This window comes from Solea senegalensis, linkage group LG18 (assembly GCF_019176455.1).
Source record: "Solea senegalensis isolate Sse05_10M linkage group LG18, IFAPA_SoseM_1, whole genome shotgun sequence".
Taxonomy (NCBI): Eukaryota; Metazoa; Chordata; class Actinopteri; order Pleuronectiformes; family Soleidae; genus Solea; species Solea senegalensis.
Window position 1 is genome coordinate 1690398 of NC_058041.1, and position 23666 is coordinate 1714063.

The following is a 23666-nucleotide window of genomic DNA, read 5'->3' on the forward strand; positions in this document are numbered from 1 at the left end:
AACACCCTTTGTCCCATTCTAGTTTATTTCCTGTTGTTCCTGTTATTCTCTGAGGCTGCAGCACCCCCTGCTGGACGCCACGCTCACTCACACACAGACACACACACACACACACACCTGCTGATCGGACAGCGAGAGCACTTCCGCTTTGACGCTGTAGGATGAGACGGGATTGTGATGTGAAAATGAAAAGAGAGCTGAGTTCGATTGTGATTTAACCCGCTGTTCGTTCACCTCCGGCCGCTGAATGAGCTGCGGTGACACGGTCCCCGTTCACGGTTCATGAGCGGAAGCAGTCTCGAGGTTCGTGCCGGTGTCTGTGTCCGAACGCCGGGTCATTTTTGCTAATTGTACAAAGCTAATAAGCCTGTTTACAAACCCGGACTAAAAATAAACTGCTTCTACTGTGGTTCCATGAATTATTATCAGTTAAAGCTCATATTAAACTGCTGTCATTTCATATGTCGCCACATTATCACAGCGAACTAGACATTCATTATTATTGTTTTTCGTCAATTTTACTGTGATATCACTATCGTCCGCGCTGTTTAAAGTTATTAGTTGTTGTGAGCTAAACGTAGGTGACAGAGGAAAACGCCTTTTGGGAGCAGAATCCTCGCTAATTACGCTCCTGTTACGTAATGGGAACATCTTCAGACAAGCTATTTTTAGTTCAAGGCTAGCGTCCTTTACTGCGCTGCTTGCCAAAGTGTGGGTCGCGGCCCACTGGCGGACCGTGTTCCTTTCTAAGTTTTCGGCCCCATGAAAAATAACGTCCATAAAATTTGAGCTTCATTTTGAAGCGTCAACTGTGGCGATTTTGTAACCAGATGTTCACCATCTGTCAATCACGCTGGTGTCCACTCATAATGTGCTGTGTGTCATTGTATATTTAAATAGGATCATAATCTACAAAATTATTTTTTATGTGTGGTTGAAAAAGTCCCAAAAGTTTGCCAAAAATGGATAAACAAAACATTGTACAATATATAGTAATAGTAATCATATTAATGCTCCCCTGTCAGTACTGAGTGTTTGGAATCTTACCAACTCCAAAATCAAACAATTAAATTTAAATAAATTTTTGATTGATTGATTGATTGATTGATTGTTTTGTTCATGTTGTTTGCAGGTGCAGCCATGCCCGTGTCCCTGCTGTGGGCCGTGGACGTGTACGGGCGGGTCTACAGTCTGTCCACAGCGGGGCAGCAGTGGGAGCACTGTCGCGATGCCCTCATGGAGTTCAAGCGGGTGACGGCGGCTCAGCAGTGCTGCTGGGGCATCGCCTGCGACAACAACATCTACCTGAACGTCCACGCGTCGGACCTGTCCATCCGCTACCAGGAGGAGACCTACGAGAACCAGGTGAGCGAAAAATAAGCACTTCAACTGTCTTTATTTTTAAAAAGACATCTTTAGGGCAGATATTGGTGTTTGGGTGGGTGACACTTACTTGTATTGTGACGTACTGTAAATATCGTGATAATATCGTATTGTGGCGTCTCTGGCGACTCCCACACCTATTGTTTCCTCAATCTCTGATGACATATCATGGTTTATTGTATGATTCAAAACATTTCTCAGTTAATGTACCTTTTACAACAAAATCTATAAAAAGAACTATGCCAGTCAAAAGGTTTTGGAAGCCGAGAGAGCGGCTCCACGCACTGATGTATTTTTTTCATTCTGTTATCTCGAGAACAATCAGGAGATAAGGGCCTGTTAGATCTCGTGACAACAACATAAACTAACGTGTTATCTCAGGGATAACAAAAGTCGTTTCCTTGCCATTTAAAGATAACTGCTTATCTTGTGTGATTTCTGCCTGTGTTAGACCATGATTGAGGTAGAGCTGCAATTAATGTTTATTTTCATTATTGGTCTTTCAATAACGTTGTTGAATAAATGGTGGGTTATTTTTTCCATAAAATGTCAGATAATGTTACAAAATGTGGATCAGTTTTTTCCCCAAACCTTGAGAAAACTATGTTTTGTTTTGTCCACAAACCCAAATAATTAAGTTTTAATGATTTATTTATTTCTTCAAAGAAACCAAAACATATTCACATTCAAGAAGAAAGAAATCTAAAAGCTTTTCAAACGTAATAATCGACTCATCGAAAATAGTCTTTATTACCTATAACCAACCAAATTATTTTATGTTATCCCGTGATCACTAGATGAGTATTTCATGAACTTAAGTTAACGTTATTTGACACACGGAGAACCCTCAGTAAAAGTGAAAATGAGGAGTTCCTCTTGGACGATAGTGTGATTATGTGAGTAAAACAGTAAATTCAACATCCTCTTATGACAGTGTTCCACTTCCTCTGTTCCTCGTGATATGGCACACTTTCAGCTGTTTCTAGTAATAAACAGACACTTAATAAACTTGTGGAGCCAGTTTTTGATTCAAAGAGCAGAAAAGACATGTGGAACTCCAGTTGGAAAAACCTGTGAGGGATTGGAAATGTTTTGTAGTGACTTCCTCTTACATCACAACAGTGTTGAGTGAGTGTGAAACGTTCAAACACAGTGATGATGTAGAAACTCTCTGTTTTTGGTGTCTGTCTCTCTCCGCTGCAGCGGTGGAATCCCGTGGACGGTTTCTCCGACCGCTTGTTGCCAAGCGACCGCTGGCAGTGGAGCGACATCACGGGGCTGCAGCACCAACCTCTGGACAGCTTCCGACTTCCGTCTGGCAGCTGGGAGTGGGAGGGAGACTGGTTCATTGACGAGAACTTTGAGGGAGAGCCCACGGAGAAAGGGGTGAGTCACGGTCACGGTTTCTCCTCCAGAACTTCAGAATCAACGTCTGTCCTTCCTGTTATTCCTTCCTTGTTTTTAAGGTGGAAAGTAAGATTGAAACCCCTTCACTCCCTTTCTCAAGTGTGTCAGGGATCTACGGTGGCCTGCACATTCCAGAAAGCACTCCCTGACTCCCTCTGCTGTTTCCTTCTCTTTTTTAAATTCAAGTTTATTTATCAGGTTCATGTAGACGGAGCCACTCTTTGTTTGTGTTTATGATTCTGCTTCAAAATGCAAAACCTACACTCTGTCTATTTTCATTTCATAATCTGCATTGACCAATTATTGTTTAATCAGCAGATTACTACCTTTTTTTTAGCTCAAACTTTTACTTTTTCCCAGAATTTCTTCCAATAAATCCACCCTAATGTTACATATTGCACCTTTAATGGCTGATGTGTGTGTGTGTGTGTGTGTCAGCAGGGCTGGACGTACTCCATCGACTTCCCCGCCACCTACACCAAAGACAAGAAGTGGAACTCGTGCGTCCGTCGTAGGCGATGGCTCCGCTACAGACGATACAAAGCCACGGACACCTGGGCTAAAGTGAGTGTGCTGCTTGTTTTTGTGCTTGTATGTGAACGTGCGAAGGTCATTGACCCATTCACGCCGCGTGTGCCGACAGATCCCGTCGCAGCAGTCGACTCTGCCCGATCCCTTCAGCGACATCAGCTGTGGAGGGTGGGAGTTGAGCGAGGAGCCCCGGGGCCGTCTGTCATTGTGGGCCGTGTCCCTGCAGGGCAAGGTAGAGCTTCCCACACACACACACACACACACAGATGCATAACACCAGACCTGGCCTTAGGTATCCATAGTAACTCACTTCACATCTTGATTAGCTTATGATTTACATAAACAGTGTAGTGTGAGTCAGTGAGTCAGCCACAGCGTGGGAAAAACACTTAACCTTGTTCCTCTCAGACACACTGAAAAGCTCACTCCCTGCACCAAATTCCATAGAGAAAATCAGCGATTTTACGCCACAGCACACGGAAGGTGTCGAGTCACTGCTGCCTCCATTAGGAAGTTTAAATGTGTTCACCTGTTAATTTCTGTGTTTGAAATCCTTCATTCAGATTGAGCTCAGTGATACAAACTGAGGCAAAGGAAGCAGCAGTAATCCAGCAGCTCTTGTGTGTCTGTGAGCTAAAAACGATGATTTTCTCCATGGACTTTGGTTCGGGAGGGTGAGGAGTTTACAGACTTCAGTTTCTGGCTTGAAAATGCTGTCTAACAATGACATAATGTGGTAAAACATGTCCGTAAGGTATCATATGCTGAATTAGGGCAAAGTCAGTGCTAATTATGAGTTACCACAACACTTTTTTTTCCCCTGTTTCTTTGTCCAGGTTTGGTTCAGAGAGGGAATCCACCACCACAATCCTGAGGGCTCTCTGTGGGAGGAGGTTTCTCTCCCTGGAGAGGTGGTGCAGATCAGCTGTGGCCCTGGAGACCTGGTCTGGGCAGTGCTGTGGGAGGGGCAGCTCATTGTCAGGGAAGGTATTGGCAGAGATTGCCCCAAAGGTAAATAAAAACAGGTCACTGGTGGGAGGAGGAGGGAGAGGATAATGTGCGTTTTTGTGTTTGCTTGTCTCTGTTTGTGTTTTTATACAAAAACTTTTTCCTTCTGATTTCCAGGTTCCTCCTGGGTGGTGGTGGACTCTCCAAGTCCTGATGTGGGAGCCATACACGTGGCTGTGGGAATGAATGTGGTGTGGGCCTTGACCAAAGACAACAAAGTAAGAAAGCGATCATAAATAAATAATAATAATACTGTCAAAAACATGTTACGTCTATGTCTACATGTGTCTCATCTGATTTTAATGCTATTTGCTTTTTCAGGTGTGGTTCAGACGTGGCGTGAACTCACACAACCCCTGTGGATCTGGCTGGATCAACATGGTGGGAGAAATGCTGATGATCAGTGTAGGACTCAACGACCAGGTGACGTCACACTCCTGTGTACATCTGTACTAAAGTGACATGTGGAGTCTCAGTGTGTGACCGCCTGTTGCTGTGTGTGTGTGTGTGTGTAGGTGTGGGGGATCGGCTGTGAGGACCGGGCCGTTTACTTCAGACAGGGCGTGACCTCCAGTGAGCTGAGCGGGAAAACGTGGAGGGTCATCAATGTTCCTCGAGACGGAGAACGATCTCACTCCAGCGCCAGTGCCAGCAGCCTTCAGAGGTGACTAAACTACAAAAATATATGAAATGAAATACTGTATTTTTGGCATTTGTAATACTAAAAGTACTTCTGTGATGTTCTGGATTTAATGAACTAACTGCCAGTATTTGTGTTTGGATGGAAACGCGCATACATTTGTGCGTTCTGTCATTTAATTTTTTTAAATTTGGTTAAAATTTTCATCCTCAAGGCACTACAGTATATCTACATATTAAACACACTCAAACTGCTGCATTTCACTAAAAGGACGCAGCTTTGCAACGTTGAACTTTATGGAGAAATAATAAGCTTTCCGTGCATGTGAACGTACATGCAACATGAGTTAGTTAGTTTTAGTTAAGTGTATTGATTTCTTTCAACATGATAAACTGACATAATATCACATTTTGGCAGGGAAATGTAACAAAATTGAAATTACAGCAACTTCAGATAAAAAACGAAATAGTAGCAATTGTGTGTACAAAAGAGTTATAGGATAGAACATTTTCCATCCTCCAGTTTCAGTTGGAACCATTTAAAACAACACAAGAGAAAATTACAAAAGAAAAGAAAAGACATAAGATTTACAGATTTAATATAAATGTTGTTGATTGAGTGTCTTGCTGTGTTTCTGGTTCCCAGTGCTGGATGTTACTTCTGTGGTGAGGTGCGTGGTCAGTCAGTGGCGAGTGACGTGGAGTCCGACACAGAGAAAGGATCCACAGATGGAGCCACGGGCCTCGTTGCCTCCGATTACCCAGAATCCCTTGACGCCCCCGCAGACCAAACCTCCGACGGCCCCAAACCGCTAATCCCCAAAGTCACGAGCGACAGCTTCATTTCTGAACTCGTCTCCGATCGAGATTCCGCAAAGACCGCTCCGTCCGTCCTGCCGGAGGAGGACGACGTCCCAGGAGACGGAGAGGTCACAGCTCCCTCTAGTGGTGCGGCACTTCCCCAGAGTCAGTCTGGAGGTCCTCACGACCCTCAGTGGAGTAATGTAGACCTGGAGGAGGCGCAGATCCTGCAGGTCCAGACTGGACTGGTGCCGGAATCGTCTGATACTTGCAGCTTGTCATCGGTGGCTACGTACACTCTGGCCATGGAGGATCAGTACGGAGCGGATGAGCACCCGCTGTGGGCGTGGGTCAGCGGGGGAGGCTGCTCCGTGGACACTCACTCCCAACTTCACTGGTTCAACTGCTCGATGAACTCGTCATGTGAGTCCACAGAGAAAACGGAGGTTCTGGAACATCTCACTGGATCTGTACTCATGCCTTTTATAGAGATAACTTTTATCTAATGTTGAAAAGTGTTGACTGTTGTTTCCCAAACCTCAAATAATCATGTTCTCAAATGTCTTGTTTTGTCCACAAAACAAAATCATTCACTATTAATCTTTTGGTTTTTTGTCTGGAGCAAAAAAATATTCATATTTGAGAAGCTGAAAAATCTGTAACTTCTTGTTTAATTATAAAAAAAAAAACACACAAAAGGAGTAAAATAGTTGACGGTTATGTTAGTCAATGAGTAATAATTGATTGTAAGGATGAAACAAGTACTCGATTAATTGATTATTAAATGAATCGTCAACTATTTAGATAATGGAATCGATTGGTTTAAGTGTTTTTTTTTCAGCTTCTTAAATGTGAATATTTTCTGGTTTCTTTGCTCCATTTAACAAAGAAATCATTAAAAACTGAGTCATTTTTGGTTTGTGGACAAAACAAGACGTTTGCGAACGTCATCACAAATATCATATAAGACACTAAAAGAGAATTAACAAAGTTACCTGATTTCCATGAGAAAAAGTCCAGAAGACCAAAATAAAATGAAGAATAATAGTTTGATTTTGCCTCCTTTCTTCCTCCAGCTCTGGTGCAGTCTGTCCAGTCCATGAGTCTGTCCGTCAGTCCAGCACAGACGGCAGCCTGGAGGAAACAAATCCTCGAGCAGCTGAGTGAGCGGTCGAAGAGAGAGATGGACAACTTCAGACATTACGAACAAGCCATAGAACAGGTTACAAGTCCTCCTGAATGTACCTTATCACCTTTGTGTTCCTTTTTTAATTTTTTTTAATCGGCCCAGACTCTTGTTTCCTCTGGTTTACGCAGTCCGTGTGGGTGAAGAAAGGATGCATGCAGTGGTGGAGAGACTGGAAACCTCACAAGTGGATCGACGTCCAGTTTGCCTTGGAGCAGTTCACGGGACCAGAGGGCAACAAGGACGGCATCCTCTTCATCTACTACAACTTCTGCGAGGAGAAGAAGGTGAGGAGGACGATGAAGTGCAACAGGGTTCCTCCGGGTCCTTGAAATTCTTGCAAAGTTTAGAAAATAGCACTAAATAGACATGAATTTATTGTCACCCAAGATGTAGGAACCCTAGTGGAACCAATGTTCCTCTCTTTTAGACTTTATTCTTTCTCTTTCCCTTTTTTCTTGACCTTTCTTCCCCACATATGAATGAAAGCAAGAAAAAAGAAAAGAAACATGTCTTATTTCTACCTCTTCTACATCAGTTGACTTCCTACTCGACATTATTTACCAATCACCACAATATTTATGAATTTTATATGCCCACACACACAAAAAACATACATAATAACAATATAACTTAAAACATTTAAACAAGCAAGTTTAGAAATAAATAATCTGTGACAACACCTCATCAAATCCTTCTGTACCTCATGAAAACCATTGAAAACCACATTTGTTGCAGTCGTACAAACACAAAGAGGTTGATTGTTGCTCTATACATTATTTGTGGTATGTGAATATGAACCAGATCAATTAATTCCTTTATTAGATACATGTATACACTGGTTTTCAAGTGGTTTTGGGGGGGGTTTAGTTCCACTTAAGAAAACTGAATTTGTGTGATCTCTGTCACCTGAATGTTTACTGTGTTTCCCTCAGTATCTACACGCCTTCATCAACGAGATCACCATCCTGGTTCCTGTGCTGAACGAAGCCAAACACACTTTTGCCGTGTACACTCCTGAGCGGACCAAACAGAGGTGGCCGATCAGACTGGCGGCGGCCACAGAGCAGGAGATGCACGACTGGGTAAATATAGCTGCTGCACAGTGTACCTGTTCAGGACTTTAAGAACATTAATAGTGTCTAAAAATGTCTTTAATATACTGATGAAACCAGTTAGTTGAGTGGAGTTTATCACAAAGAAATTGAAGTACTGTATCATGATAATTTTGTTTTTTTTATTAAGATATAATATAAATAGCTGTCCCATAAAATATACAACGCATAAACACAAAAAAGGAAGTAAAAAAAAAAAGTTGACATTAATTCATTGCATTTAATGGTAAAAAATCCAAAAAACACACCACAGGTTCACAAGTGTTTAACATACTATGTATAATCTCACAATAATAACAATAAAAATTCAAGGCCTCTGAAGGTTTTTAAAATTTTGAAAATCTTAATAGACATGGGTCGTTAAGAGTGTTTGAATTCAGCACATTTGGTCCTTGAGTTTGAGGGTCCTGGAAAGGCCTTGAAATCCTTTCATTTATTTGATTTCAATGGAGGTGTATGAACCCTGTGTAAACTTTTTCTGAATCTGGTTTTTAAACGCTGATTTTTCTGTTTGTTAAATGATGATAATACCATGCTCTCATTGCTCTGGAAACGATGATGCGTCTAAGAATAATTTGGTTTCTGTAGTCTTAAACTAACCCTTTTATATGAACTTATGGGAAGGACAAGGGCCTTGCTTTGTGTAGGCAGTCATCTTGCACCACCATGATTCTACAGCAGCACAAACAAGCTTGTGTTTTTCACATTTTACTACACAATCAACAAAGGATTTACATCCCTTCTGTTATTTAAAGGCCACCGTCGTTTCCTAACACACTTGGGAAAGGTAGGAGCGATTAGATGTGACCATAGTTTATGTTGCTTCCTCAGCTGAAACACCCACAGAACTCAAACACACTTCTATCATTTCATGTCTCCCTTCCCTCCTGATGTCCCTCTGTCTTCCTCTCCGTCGTGTCCAGCTGGCGTTGTTGAGCGTGTCGTGCTGCGACTCCAGAAAGATCCAGGGTCCTCCGTCCAAACAGGCCGTGTGGTCCATCACCTGCAAGGGAGACATCTTTGTCAGCGAGCCGTCTCCTGCTCTGGAGGCCATGCCGTACCCCACGCCCTGCGACCAGATGTGAGAATGAGCCCGACACAAAGTTCCTCCTCCTTCCTCACACATTATATATGCCACAACCATGGTTCATTTTTGTTTTTTTTAGGTTCTGGCGTCAGGTCGGAGGTCACCTGCGTGTGGTGGAGTGTAACAGCGTTGGCGTGGTGTGGGGGATCGGCTACGATCACACGGCGTGGGTGTACAGCGGCGGCTACGGCGGCGGCTTCTTCCAGGGTTTGGCCAGCAGCACGGACAACATTTACACGCACACCGACGTGAAGAGCGTCTACATCTACGAGAACCAGCGGTGGAACCCGGTCACGGGCTACACCAGCAGGTGAAGTGCACACACACACACACACACTCACACACACAGAATAAAAGGACAGACTCTCATGTAGTAAAGTGTCTGTGTGGACATTTCAGGGTCTAAGGCAAGGACAAGGTCATTTTATTCACACAGCACATTTCAGATGCTGAGGCACTTTTTAACATTTACAGAAAATAATGAAACCAGAGGAAAATCAAGGTTGTACACGCAGCAGACAACGGTAAAAAAGACATTGCAAGATAAAAATACGAAAGATGTAAATAGTGCTCTTATGATTTATCGATTATTAATCGATAACTAAATGAAACTATTCCGTTTTTTCGCTTCTTTAAGAATTAGAATTTAGAATTTAATTTTATTAATCCCCTTAGGGAAAGTATTCCTCTGCATGAATATATTCTCGTTTCTTTGCTCTATATGACCAAGAAATCATTAATATACAATAATATCATCATTATTTTGTTTGTTTACATGTTTGTAAACACTGATCAACATTTTACAGACCAAAACATAGTCAATTCATCGAAAGATTAATAGATTATGAAAATAATCTTTATTGCAGCCCGAGATGTGATTTATTTTGGTTTTTTGAAAACAAAATAATAAATAAAAATGGGGGAATTTTGTCTTTTTTACTATTTTATTTCCACAGAAATTTTCACAGGTGGCTCTATAATCCTCATCTGTTAAAAAAAAGACATTAAAACTATATAACTTATTAATAAATTAATACAACAGCTACATTATAGTGAAAATAAGAGTTCTGTCTCTTTAAATCTCTTTAAAACGATTTAATACCTGATATCAAACATCCAAAATCTCAAGTTTTCAGCTAATTTAAAGTAAAAATAATACTGCCGCTGATTTCACATCTTAGAATTTTTCTTTGTTTATGCTTTTAATCTTTAAACCTAAATTCCGCTACAAACTGCACATGTGATTTCCCACTTATTCTCAACAAAATAAACCAGTTTTTAAACATTTTAAAGTGAAAAACAAGAATCTAAAATCACTAAAAATCACATTGTCCTAGATACAGGCTCCCCCTTGTGGCACTTCAAAGATAAATCACTAGGACTGAATGCTGGTGAGACAGACGGATGCTTTTTGTATCCAATCATCTCTGCTACAAAGACACTTTTCACATGTCATTTGAAAGAGTTTGGACTCAGAGTCATTAAAAACATCTACATCTACACGCTCATGAAGAACTGCTGAACTGAGCCTGTGTGTGTGACAGTGTTCTCTCTCTCACTCTTGTGTGTGTGTGTTTGCTTTGTTTCCAGAGGTTTACCCACAGATCGCTACATGTGGAGCGACGCTTCAGGTCTGCACGAGCGCACAAAGACAAACACCAAACCTCCCTCCCCTCAGTGGACCTGGGTAAAGTACAACAAACACCCTGTGGGGCTTTAAAACCAGTTTACTTTTAAATACTCTAAATATTTGGTCTTGAATTATGACGGGGGAAAAATATGTGCATTTAAATTTAAAAGCGCGTGTGTTTATTGAGCTTAAGTGAGTACGTGCTGTTCTCAGGTTTCCGACTGGGCCATCGACTACGGTGTCTCAGGAGGGACAGACAGGGAAGGCTGGCAGTATGCGGCGGATTTTCCAGCGTAGGTTTTATTTGCACCTGCTGTGTTTGCTGGTTTGAAATGTGCAGATTCACAGTGACAACTTCCTTATTTCTGTGTTGTTTCTGTGTTCTGTGTTGTCTAACTCCTTCCTTCCTTCCTTCCTCTTACCATCACAGCTCATATCATGGCTATAAAACCATGAAGGACTTTGTGCGTCGCAGGCGGTGGGCCAGGTACTGTCAAACAAACTGCAGCACACACACAATCACACACACAATCACACACAGTACAATGTGTAGAGATGATGATCTGTTGTCCCTTTTGGTTTTACAGTTACTCACATGGTAATGATTAACAAAACTTCATGGTCCATTGGTTGGGGCTGATTGGCGGGTGAATGAGGGTTAGTTGGTTGTTTGATAGGTGAATGAGGGTCGGTTAGTTGGTTGGTTAGTTAGTAGGTGAATGAATTGATTGGTAGGTGAATGAGGGTTAGGTTAGTAGTAGGTGAATGAGGGTTGATTGATTGGTTGGTTGGTAGGTGAATGAGGGTTAGTTGGTTGGTCGGTAGGTGAATGAGGGTTGTTGTTGTTGGTTGGTTAGTAGGTGAATGAGGGTTATGGTTGGTTGGTTGGTAGGTGAATGAGGTTAAGGTGAATAGTTGGTTGGTTGGTTGGTAGGTGAATGAGGGTTGGTTGGTTGGTTAGTAGGTGAATGAGGGAATGAGGGTTAGTTGGTTGGTTAGGTAATGAGGGTTAGTTGGTTGGTTGGTAGGTGAATGAGGGTTAGTTGGTTGGTTGGTAGGTGAATGAGGGTTAGTTGGTTGGTTTGGTTGGTTAGTAGGTGAATGAGGGTTGATTGGTTGTTGGTTGGTTAGGTGAATGAGGGTAGGTTGGTTGGTTGGTTAATAGGTGAATGAGGGGTTGGTTGGTTAGGGTTAGTTGGTTGGTTATTAGGTGAATGAGGGTTGGTTTGGGTTGGTTGGTAGGTGAATGAGGGTTGGTTCGTGGGTTAGTTGGTTGGCAGATGGGTGAGGTTGGGTTGGTTGGTCGGTCGGTCGGTTGGTTGAGTTTTAGTGAGGTTTAGTTAGTCACAAGGTTTTTTGCTGGATGAGTTTGAATGGTTGGTTGATAAGTTGGTTACCACTTGTTGGGTGAGTGGGTTGGTTAGTTGGTTGTTTGGCTGAGTACCTTTGAATGGTTCTTTGATTGGTTGGTTCCAGTTGTTGTTGGTGAGTCTGTTGTTTGGTTGGTTGGATTAATCTGTATGAATTTTCTTCATTAATCAATTACTACTCATCCATAAACCCCAAAATGATAACACACTTTTTTTACCACTATTTACCAGATTTTTCTGTTGCATCATTAACTGCTTGGTTTGGAGCATCTTTCATCACTGATGTTTAATCTGGATGTTTTTTCCTCCCACACAGGAAGTGTAAACTGACCACTACTGGACCGTGGCAGGAAATCCCGCCCATCTCACTGAGTGACGTCACCATCCTTCCATGTGCCACTCAGAGCAGCAGCGGCGTGGACGTCGTTCCTCTGTGGGCGATCAGCAACAAGGGAGACGTTCTCTGTCGACTGGGAGTCACCGCACTCACACCTGCTGTCAGTCGATTAAGTTAAATATTAGCTGTATAACTCCCTGTGGCCATTTTCCTGCTCTCACTGTATAGAGTTTGTTGTTCCAACATCCTGTTGTCTGTCACTCAGGGAACCTCGTGGCTTCACGTGGGAACCGACCAACCTTTCAAGTCCATCTCCATTGGAGCCGCCAGCCAAGTTTGGGCCATCGCGAAGGACGGTTCTGCTTTTTACAGAGGTTCTGTCTCTCCTCAGAGTCCTGCAGGTCAGTGGGGAACACTGTGACTGTGATGTCCTCAAAAACCTGGAATCTACCACATTTCCATTCATTTACAAATCGATTCTAATGTTGTATATGTGTGTCTCCCTCTGCAGGAGACTCTTGGTACCACATCCCCTCTCCTGCCAAACAGAAGCTGAAGCAGGTGTCCGTTGGGAGGACGTCGGTCTACGCTGTGGATGAAAATGGTGAAGCAACTGCGTCGTTTGTATTCACAAACACCCAAAATTAGACATTGTCCATGTCTCTGATGTGGTTATTTTCCTGTGCAGGTAACCTGTGGTACAGACAGGGCGTGGCTCCCAGTTACCCTCAGGGCTCCTCCTGGGAACACATCTCTAATAATGTACGCAAGGTCTCTGTGGGACCTCTGGACCAGGTGGGTACCGGGACATCACCGCTGCACCATGAAACAAGTTTATCTCGTCCTTTGAGAGCTTTGTTTTTAAACTTTCTGCCTGGAAGTCGGAAGTTGATTATGGTGCGTTCCATATTTACGGGATTTTACGCACACAGGCAGCAAAGTAACTCGTCAATGTTTATAAAACATGGAACATTTCTATGTGTACGACGGACTTACTCACAAGTGCTATATTGGAGTTTCCATGTTGGAAATCCGACCCGAGCGGGTGTTCCAGTTGAAGTGTTGAAAAAACCATGAGATGATAAAATAACAGAAACTGCCGTTTTTCCCCCCTGAATGTAAAGAGAGAAATTAATGTCTTAAAAGTCTCTAAATATTGTGTTAAAGTGGTGAAAAAAGGCAAAGTTCAAAGGTTAAATATGCAAACAAGTGCTATGGACAGTTTCAGGAAGTTAAGGGCGATGTTGATTCGTCACTTAACCGTCACGTCCTGGGCTCAGGGCAAGAAGCAAACATTACTATAATAAGAGATGGAAGCAGCAATGACACATGCTGCGTTATTTACATCATGGAGTTTCTAATTATGTATCTGTGGTGAGTGACCTGCTGCTCCCACAATTCACTTTCACAGCAGTGAACGCTAACGTGTCTTAAAAATGCTTTTTCTTTGACCTCATTTCTGAAAACCCAGGTCAACTCTGCAACACATATTTAAGGGAAACTCGTCATAACCTCATGCTGTTTTTAATTTCCTGTGATACTGAAGGAAGAAGGAGAACATGAGCTCATTATAGACGGTTATTCTTCTGTTCAATCTAATAAAGTTGGCTGAAGATGTTTGAAATGTTGATGATAATGTTGATGTTTGTGTGTGAAGGTGTGGATCATAGCAGACAAGGTTCAGGGCAGCCACGGTCTCAGCTGTGGGACAGTGTGTCATCGACTCGCCGTCCAGCCGCTGACGCCCAAAGGACAGTCGTGGGACTACGGCATCGGGGTGAGACTCTTGTGTGTTTGAATACGTCAGCGCAGTCACCGGTCGGGTGTCCCAATACTTTGGTGCAAATATTGTATGTACACAAATGTTTATAATGAGTCATTTTGGGCAGTTTTGTGCGTATGAAGTTTACGGAAAACTTTAAGAACGAAAAAGAGATAAAGATCATTTCTTTTTTCAAGATTTTTCAAAATTTGTGAATTTTGGATTTTTTGTCGTGTATTTTCCTCCAAAGGGGAATAATTATTATCTAAACTAACATTCTATTGAAGACTTGAAACTAGTGATTCAGGAGAATCATCAATCTGACATTTTAAATCAAGTTTTCCCGTAGACTTCCATTCAAATAGTTCTTTTTCTAATCGAGATAATCCCAATTATGTGTGTTTAGTTTCCTCCCTTGAGTGTTATATGAGGTTTTAGTGATGCGTTTCATGTTTTTATACTACAGACTGTACGACAGAGTTTAGTGGGTGAGGGGGCGTGGCCTGTCATTGTCGTTCATATGGAAAGTGTGTGTGTGTATGTATTTCAGGGTGGCTGGGATCACGTCACAGTGAGGGGAAACTCCATGGAGCCGCCGCGCTTCCGTCTGCCCGTTCTAAGTCAGAGCGTCCTTCAGGTCAAAGACGTGGCGGTCAACGGGAATGCTACGTAAAAACACGCACACACACACACACACAGGTGTACGTAAAACCACTTTAACTGAGCTTTAAAAAAAGCTACAATGTTTTTGGACATTTCAATTTCAGATTTATGTCGATGCGGAGACAAGCGACCGTCATTTCCTTCCTCATTGTCTTTTGTCCCTGACACTGAACTTGAGAGCATTTTTGTTTATTTATTTATCACTGTATTCATGTATGTGTAGTCTATGGAAGGGTGAAGGGTAAAGGTAAAAAAAAAGGTGTATATATATATATATTTATGTAATTTTATGTAAAACCTGTTACAAACCTAATAATAATAATTGATCCAGGCTGCTTTTATTGTCTGTGAGTCAGACGGACTGCTGTAGGACTTCACAAAAACAGGTGTTTTTGTTGCCTAAATGTTGGGGCGTTGTCACAAATCTTGCTTTTATGTGTAAAACATCCAAAATCTCTACTAAGTACGGACGAATGAGAGGAAACCACTGCGATGGCAGCTGTAAAAGTGACCCCCAAATACATCAGAATCAAAGAAAAGGGAATTTAAACAGATTTTCTACAGAGAGCTTTACATTTTAATCTCTTCTCTGTTATCGTCGACACTACATCGATATGGCGCTTATTTTCCCCCCGTGGTGGCTTGTATGGTTTAAAGAATTTAAAGTTATTTTCTATAACAGATATAAGAAATGACTAAATGTTGCTGGAAAAGACTGTGCAAAGTTTGTTTTTTTTTAAAAGTGGATTACTTGTCGTAGTTTTGTGGTTGACACGCTAAAACTGAACCTTCCTCTTTCTCAGGAGTTTCCCCCCGTTTCATGTTGTCGTCGTCCTTTATAATAGAATGACTGAGTGAGGGAGAAACACTATATTTTTGTTATGACTGTAAGATATCGGTATTATTTTGTGGATGGTGCAAAGAGTCTTGTCATTTTTATCATGTTCTTTATGTAACGTCTTCATCAAACCTAACACTTTTTTTATTGAATGTCTTCTGCTGCTTGAATTCACCCTCGCAGTGACGTCGTAGGATAACACAGCATTTCTACATGTATTTACCTGGAAATGACAAACGTCAGAACTGTGTTCATGTCATGCATGAGTCAAAGTAACACTTCTCGTCAATAAATAAACGTGTTTATTGAACTTATCAAATAGTTTCTCCTCCTTCTTTTGGTCGTTTGATCGACACACACACACAAAAAAGTCAAATAAAATGCACTCGCACAACATCTTCTCTGCCTTCCAGCTACAGCCACCACACATTTGCACAACCTGTAAGACGAGTTACGGTTGTTTTCTTAAAATTGGTGCTGAGCAAATGAGCAAATAGCGAGTTTTCAAGCTTTAACATATTCAATATTTGGGTCCCGCTGCTGCTTGTCTCCGCCTCCACCTCTCTGTGTGTGACAGTTAACGACTGCAGGCGAGAGAGAGCACACACAAAGAAGAAGAAGAAGAAGATCACACGAGATAAGACAAAGGAGAACAAACACTTAAGTCCCTGCCTCAGCTCAAACCAGAGAAGACGAATAATGTTAATAATAATAATAATAATAATACAAATATAACATCAGAGATTTTAGCCCTTCATTTCTGAGTGTTCACTTCTTAAAAACCGTGCTCCCTTTTCTGTCCAGACGTTTGTTTGTGTCTTGCCGTGTGATTGGTCCTCAAGTCCATGAAGGAGCAGAGCTGTGGTCAGATCAGTCTGCTGCTCGGGTCAGAAAAAAAAACCCACTCTGTGAGTCCGTTCAGATCTGGCATTAACATCCGTCCACCAGTGGAATCATGCTAACTTTCCACTGATCACGTCGTCTCCTGTGCGCCGTCATATGTGATCAGAGAAAATACACACAACTGTCTAAAAGACAATTCATTACGAGAATGGACACTTACATTTCCTCTGTTGTGAATAAAGTTCTTTCAAACTAGTAACTTAAGTTAATAAATAAAACTTAACTATTAGGAAAAACATAACCATGTGACAGTATGTTTCCACCTCCACTACACCTCTCAGTGTGCAGCCTGCTGGGAATTATTATTATTATTGTTATTAATAAAAGACGTAGCAGCTAGCATGTTAGCTAGCGTCAGTTAACATTTCGAGCTACTTTCCGTTAGCTTAAAAATATTCACTTCCTCGAGCTTAAACTTATTCAAAAAGTGAGTCCGACATGTTTTTATCTGTGTGCGACTTTTGGGAAATTCTACAGTTCGTACAGTTGCAGTCGGAATAACTAAAGTAAGTGTTGTTTAAGTCGGATTAGCACGACGTATTGAGTGTTAAGATTGTGGCGTTGAAACTAGCTCTGAAACTATTTCCTGATTCATCGGTTACTAAGTGAATCTTCAACTATCATCAGTGTTTGTTTTTAAATAATTAAAGCAAGTTTGTCTGATTTTTCAGGCTCTTAAATGTGAATATTTTCCAGTTACTTTGCTCCGTAAAACAAAGAAATAACTCAAACTGAATCATTCTGTTTGTGGACAAAACGAGACATTTGAGAACAGCATCATTTCGAGGTCTGAGGAACATTTTCTGGACACACGGCTCAGGAATGTGGTCTCGTTTGTCCCGAAAGCAACTTCCGAACGTGGTTTTTGTGAGCAGATCTGAGGACAGATTGGGAGTGTCCACACCTGAACTGTCCACATGGGATCAGATCTGAGGACACTCTTAGGACAGATTGAGAGTGTCCACACCTGAACTGTCCACTCAGGATGGATGTTAAAACCAGGTCTAAAAGTCTTTGTCCTATGTTGGAGACCAGGCCCTTGTTTGCCCTCCTGACCTTTGACCCTGCCGTGCAGCTAGTGTTAGCTGTGTTGGCTGAAGCTGTGCATGTGGGTGAGGTACTGGGTGAGACCGTCCTCCCCCTCCTCCTCCAGGTGTTGCTGATAACACTGGAGCAGTTTGGCGGCGCTGGCCTCCGCCGCGTCCCCGCCCGCGGGCAGACACGCCCCCGACAGGTCCAGGACGATGGTGGTCAGAGCCTTGATGTAGTTCTTAGCCAGGGTGAGCGTCTCGATCTTGGACAGCTTCTTGTCCGTCTTGACGTGCGGGATGGCCTCGCGCAGCGCCTGGAAGGCGTTGTTGAGTTTGTGCATGCGCTGGCGTTCCCGCTCGTTGCTCTCCAGGCGCCGGACGCTGCGCTCTTTGGTGCTGGAGCCGTGTTGTCTCCGCCAGCGTCCTCCGGCCCCGCCTCCCTGACGTCCCCTGTCCCCGCTCCTCAGAGAGCCTCTCCAGGAGCCGCCGATCCGCACCGACGCCTCCGAGCCTTCCTGCTCACTGGAGCCGGGTTCTGGTTCTGTGTCTGGCTCCAGTTCTGGCTCTGGGTCAGACCAGGTTCTGCTGGATGCTTTCACAGCTTTTCTTTTGGACTTCATCCTCCTTCACTGTCCTCGCTGTCTTTCTCTGACAGGTCAACCAGCTTCAAAAGACCTGGAAGGGAAAACAAAAGGAGACATTTGTCGTTTTGAATTTTACAAACATGGAATTTAGGTCTAAAAAAACAATGATTATTTTCATTTTCTTGATTCATTAAATAGTTGTTGGTCTAGAAAATGGAATACAAACTTCAAATTGATTATCTTTTGTTTGATAAGTACGTTTTTCTGGTTTCTTTATTGTGGAGGAGCAAAGGAACCAGAACTAACTAACTGATTATCACCATCAGTTAATAATTGATTCATCAGTTTGAGTTTTGGTCCTTTGTTTCTTTGTTGCTATAGACACAAAGAAAAATGGCGAAAAATTTAAGCATGACATTTGTAGGTGCTCTTATTTTGAAATTTGGGAACCACCAATTTGCCAATTTGTAACAATTATCAGACATTTTATGGAACAAACAAACAATTGTTGTAAACTATTTTGATTGACTGCAGTCGGACTAACATGTTTACGTGTATTTTCAAAGTCCAGTTTTAGTTTGTTAATAACATTTTCAGTGTTAAGACTTTTAAAACTAAATTAATTGTAAACTAAACAAGTTTCTCTGATTTTTCAGCTTGTTAAATGTGAATATTTTCTGGTTTCTTTGCTCCAAAATCATTAAAAGTGAATAATTTTTGGTTTGTGGACAAAACGAGACATTTGAGGACATCGTCATTTCCAGGTTTAAGAAACAACAATCAACATTTTCAGGCATTTTATGGACGGAATATGGAAATAATAGTTAGTTTCAGCCCCACTTGAAACAGAATGTCTTCAGTTTGTTTCATGAGGTTAAGAAAATGTCATGTGTTTGTTTTTCCACTTCCTTAATGACAAAGAAAAGACATTTATAGACGGTTTAAGGAAATGTAAACAGATGTTTCAAACAGTTTATCTATTTATGGATAAAGAGGAATGAGCAGTGGTTTCTCTGTGATAAAGATGTTTGTCATGATTTCAAGGTAGGGTCAAATTTAAAAGATGCTGATTCGTTCACTTTAAGGGAGTTTCCTCTCTCCACTTAATCCACTAATCCTTCATTTACAGCAGGAGTTCAAACATCTCTGTTGTATCTAATCAGTCTTTTCCAGTGTGAAAATTCCATGATGTTTCTGTCCGCTGTTAATCTGCAGCCTCTCTTATCCCCCACAGTCCTGAGATTATGTCCATTTCAAGGTTAAACACACACACACTTCACCACTTCATCACCTCCACTGCTTTTACACTTCACTTTGAAAGGTTTTGAAAGTGAAACTGAAACGTTAACGCGTAAATAATGCAGATTATCCACATTATTTCAATTATTTTTACTGCTAATCTTTATTGTTTTGTGTATAATTTAATTCACAGTACTTGTGCTGCTTGTGTAAGAGTGAGTAGACATCAACACAAACACTGTAAATATCAATGCTGATGTTTACATTTAAACAGGATAAAGCAGATTTACATAGATTTGCATGTGCACTAACTAATGTTAATGCTGATCAGTGTTTTGTCCACAAACCGAACATAATTCAGTTTTAATCATTTCTTTGTCAAATGGAGCAAAGAAAACATTTAAGAAGCTGAAAAACACTCAATTATCAAGATTCATGTAGTAATTTTAATTAAATTTAACGAAAACTGTAAAGAAATGTAAATTGGAGGTTCCCAAATTTCAAAATAAGTTCACCCACAAATGTCTTGCTTTAAATTTCCAGTTTTCTTTGCTTCTCAAACTCAAACTGATGAATCAATTATTAACTGATGGTTGTAATGAATTAGTAAGTTTGACATTTTTGGTTAATTGGTTTCTTTGCTCCGAGTCGTTTTGACATTTATTTATTTATTTTTCCGTTTTCTGGACAACTTAATATATTTGTTTATTTATTTTTAAACAACTTCCCTTCAAATGTTTCCACCACAGGTTTAATCTGATGCGAGATAAACCGACTAAAGATTCAGTCAAAGTTTGGATCAAAGAGTGGATTTAAAAAGTCTTACCCTGGATTTTGAAGCAACTTTTCCTTCTCCTCCTTCTCCTTGTCCTTCTCCTTGTCCTTCTCCTTGTCCTTGTCCTTCCTACTGATGGTGATGATGATGAAGAGGAGAGTTTTCCAGGAGAAGATAAATGGTCAAAGGCCAGAGCAGAGCAGAGAGGAGTAGCATGATCTGTTTCTCTGTCACATGTGAGTGGAATCAACCTGCAGCAGCAGCAGCAGCAGCAGCAGTGACACATGTACACGTCGATCTGCTCAGCCAATCACAGAGCAGCAGCCCCCACCACCACACACACACACACACACACACACACCAGAGAGAGGGAGAAAACAAAACACTCTTACTACCATTAAAGCAACACTAGGTGAGTTTTAACCCCCCCCCTATCTTAAAGCTACAGTACGAGAGTTGACATTATGGTCTGTATTTTCATAGAGCTTCTCTAGTCTTGATGAGCTGCTTTACACCCATTCACACACTGGGGTTAAGTGTCTTTGCTCAAGGACACATAGACTGGGCCAGGAATTGATCCTACAACCTTCTATCAACTTCTACCAAAGTCATTTTCTGGTAACATACTTCCAAAATGAAATTTCTTATCTGAATAACTTTTAATAATTGTTGTTCATTATACTGGATCATCGTCATACACACTAAACTTGTTTTTTAACTGGTCCTAGACTATATTTTTGCACTTTTACGCACTTTGTACATTGTTTTGTGCTAAATCATTCATAAATATGAACTATTGTTTTAAGCACAAGTCCATTTTATCTTTTTAATTCACAGACTGTTTTCACAGAATTACATGTCATATTTTCTTCTTTTGCCTGTTATTAAGGGTAAAGTGGCTCCTCCTCCTCCTCCTCCTCCTCCTCCTCCTCCTGCTCCTTTAATTGTGAGCAGTTAACATTATTTCCATTGTGGCTTTTATCACCTCACACTGCTTCATTTGAATACAGTCCTGAAGCCGCACATAAACGTGCACAGACGCTCACGTCGAGCCTTTTCAAGACTCTATTTGCTTATTTCTTTGCCTCTGGAACAAGAGAGAATATAGTGAAAATAAAACAAAAGCATAATAACTGCTGCTGTGCTGCCGCTTGACCTGTAGTGTGTGTTTTCAATAATGATCGCCAAGTTACTTCTCCCCCAGATGGACGCGTAATCTGCGGTAATCCCACTGTGTCTGTTTGACCTGGGGCGTCACACTCAACTGTTGATGCAGCAGCAGATAGTGGAGTTCAGAGGAAAGAATCGGACCAGAAAAGGACTGAAGTAGGAGTGGAAGTCACTCTTTTATAATATTATTTAGGTAAGGTAAGTCTTAAAGTACATGACATTTACTTAAGTATCAAAATCATTTTCTGAGACACTTAAGTTTTAGAAGTAAAAGTATTAAAGAAGTGAGGAGCGAGAATCGAGCCACAGTAGAGTCATAAGTACGGCTCTGGCTTTATTTTGTAGTAATGAATGATGGAAACAGTAAAAGTACACACATTTATTTAGGAAATGTGAATAACAAAGTAAAGTATAGATATTTATTATATGTGAAGCATTTGTACCTCGTTCCATTACAACATCAAGTACCAATAACCTGCTTTACACCACTCACTCACTCACTCACACACACACATTCATCATACCCATTGATACGCTAACAGCCCATAGTGGGGATCAAACCCACGACATCCTGGTTATAGTACGACCCATTCGACCAGTGATCCACAGCCACCCTGCATTTCACTCTTCCTTTTTTAAAAACTACAACTACAAATATTGTTGACATTCTTTTCCCCTCTTGAATTACTTTGTTTTGTAATTCAGTCGTTTTGTTTTCACCAAATATCTTCATTTTTATCATTTTCAAACATTAACATCATTTATATTGAGCAGATTTCATGTCAGGCAGGACTGTGACACTGAGGAGGTCACATCACTGATTTGATTATTATTTACACCTGTACCTCTGTCTCCAGACAAAATGGCTGCTGTCACTGCTGTGGATTAACATGGAGCCCCGCCCTCCCTGCTTCTGCCCACAGGTAATGACTCGCTTTGCCTAATTTATGTGGGATTCTTGTTTATCTAGCTTTAACGCCTCTTCGTTTGAAGGAGGTGCAGCTTGAGATTGTTCGTTTGTCTTTGCTTTGGGAGGTGCTTGTGTGTGTGTGTGTGTGCGTGTGTGTGTGTGTTGTGGTCTTGCTTTGAAGCAAAGAAAAGTGGGTCGTTGTTGTGAATGGATGAAACTGCACAGTCTGTTTTTTATTCTTTAATTATCCATTTCGTAATCATTCACTTCTCCCCAGATATACATGTTTTTTGTTACATACACAAACAATACTGTCATTTTGCAAAAGTTTTATTGCACTTTATTGTCCTTAAAATGTAATTGTGAGCGCCTATGAAACATCAGAGTGTTCAGTACATGTTTTATTCATTCCAAGTACAATTTCCCTATTCCTTGCGGCTAATAACGAGCGTGAAAATGTGCAAACTTTGCACAAGAAACCACAATTTTGTGTATATTTTACCCAACAGCTGTGTTCAGGGTGTGTAGTGTTTGAGCTACATCACCTGTGTTGGTACATTTGCAGAACATATTTGGCGTTTGTGAACTTCTGCCTCACACAACACAAGCAAAGCAAAGCAGCAGACGCACAGTGCAGTTCAGCGGCGCGGTCCATAAACGTGAGGAATAAAACTTCTGTCGTACACATAATACTGTTTCATTTGAAAATACAACATAGAGCTTGTTATCGAACGGTATTGCTAACCGTTAGCCTGGGATATGTTTTTGTCCATGAACCCCAACTGCTTTCTGGAATGTTCCAAGTCGTGAATGGAACACAACATAACTCTTGACAGAGGGCGGGTGTGACATTTTGTGCTAGCAGAGGTTAGCAGAGCGGTTTCTGTTATAGCTAACTACTTAGCTGGAGTTGCTAATGGGGCATTTAGTCCAACAAAAAACAGAAATTTATGGGCGAAAATTCAAATATGCTAAGGGCCACTTTATTTTTTAATTAAGCAAGTTTAAGTTGTGTTTTGTAGAAAATGTTTGTCACGTGTCTTTGAAGATATGCAAGAAAGCCTTGGTGTATTATTGATTATTGACATCCCAGTCAACTGTTGATGTGTTTAAGGTCTAATACAGGGGTGTCAAACATAAGGCCCGGGGGCCAGAACCGGCCCACCAGAGGGTCCAATCCGGCCCACAGGATGAATTTGTTAAAATTTCACACTACGATTACAATCTAAATGTCAAATGCAATATTTTTCACTTCCAGATACCTGTGACTAAATGTTTGTGCCTTTATATCCAGTGT

At 41.3% G+C, this 23666-nt stretch overlaps 2 protein-coding genes across 5 annotated transcripts; one reads left to right on the forward strand and one right to left on the reverse strand.

Moving 5' to 3' along the window:
• The first annotated feature begins 103 nt into the window (after nucleotides 1-103).
• Nucleotides 104-16071, forward strand: tecpr1a (tectonin beta-propeller repeat containing 1a). 3 transcript variants are annotated; one of them, XM_044014204.1, is made up of 24 exons: nucleotides 104-334; nucleotides 1133-1365; nucleotides 2587-2769; nucleotides 3229-3354; nucleotides 3434-3553; nucleotides 4158-4332; nucleotides 4447-4547; nucleotides 4651-4752; nucleotides 4845-4993; nucleotides 5615-6192; nucleotides 6846-6991; nucleotides 7087-7242; nucleotides 7891-8040; nucleotides 8994-9151; nucleotides 9237-9467; nucleotides 10748-10844; nucleotides 11001-11080; nucleotides 11218-11274; nucleotides 12474-12654; nucleotides 12760-12895; nucleotides 13006-13098; nucleotides 13183-13289; nucleotides 14152-14271; nucleotides 14807-16071. In XM_044014204.1, the coding sequence occupies exons 1-24, from the start codon at nucleotides 283-285 to the stop codon at nucleotides 14927-14929; spliced, it is 3654 nt and encodes a 1217-aa protein (XP_043870139.1). In that variant the 5' UTR covers nucleotides 104-282; the 3' UTR covers nucleotides 14930-16071. The 3 variants fall into 3 exon arrangements, with proteins under 3 accessions (XP_043870139.1, XP_043870140.1, XP_043870141.1); XM_044014205.1 differs by having other exon boundaries at nucleotides 3232-3354; XM_044014206.1 differs by having other exon boundaries at nucleotides 104-303.
• A 1313-nt stretch (nucleotides 16072-17384) lies between these two features.
• bhlha15 (basic helix-loop-helix family, member a15) lies at nucleotides 17385-20524 on the reverse strand. Of its 2 annotated transcripts, XR_006358262.1 has the most exons (3): nucleotides 20341-20524; nucleotides 17628-18366; nucleotides 17385-17564 (listed from the first exon to the last, which is right to left on the reverse strand). XR_006358262.1 is itself a non-coding variant. In XM_044014347.1 (2 exons), exon 2 carries the CDS (start codon nucleotides 18309-18311, stop codon nucleotides 17742-17744), a length of 570 nt encoding a protein of 189 aa, XP_043870282.1. In that variant the 5' UTR covers nucleotides 18312-18366; nucleotides 20341-20524; the 3' UTR covers nucleotides 17385-17741. The 2 variants fall into 2 exon arrangements, 1 of the variants encoding a protein (XP_043870282.1); XM_044014347.1 differs by having other exon boundaries at nucleotides 17385-18366.
• Nucleotides 20525-23666: the final 3142 nt, after the last annotated feature.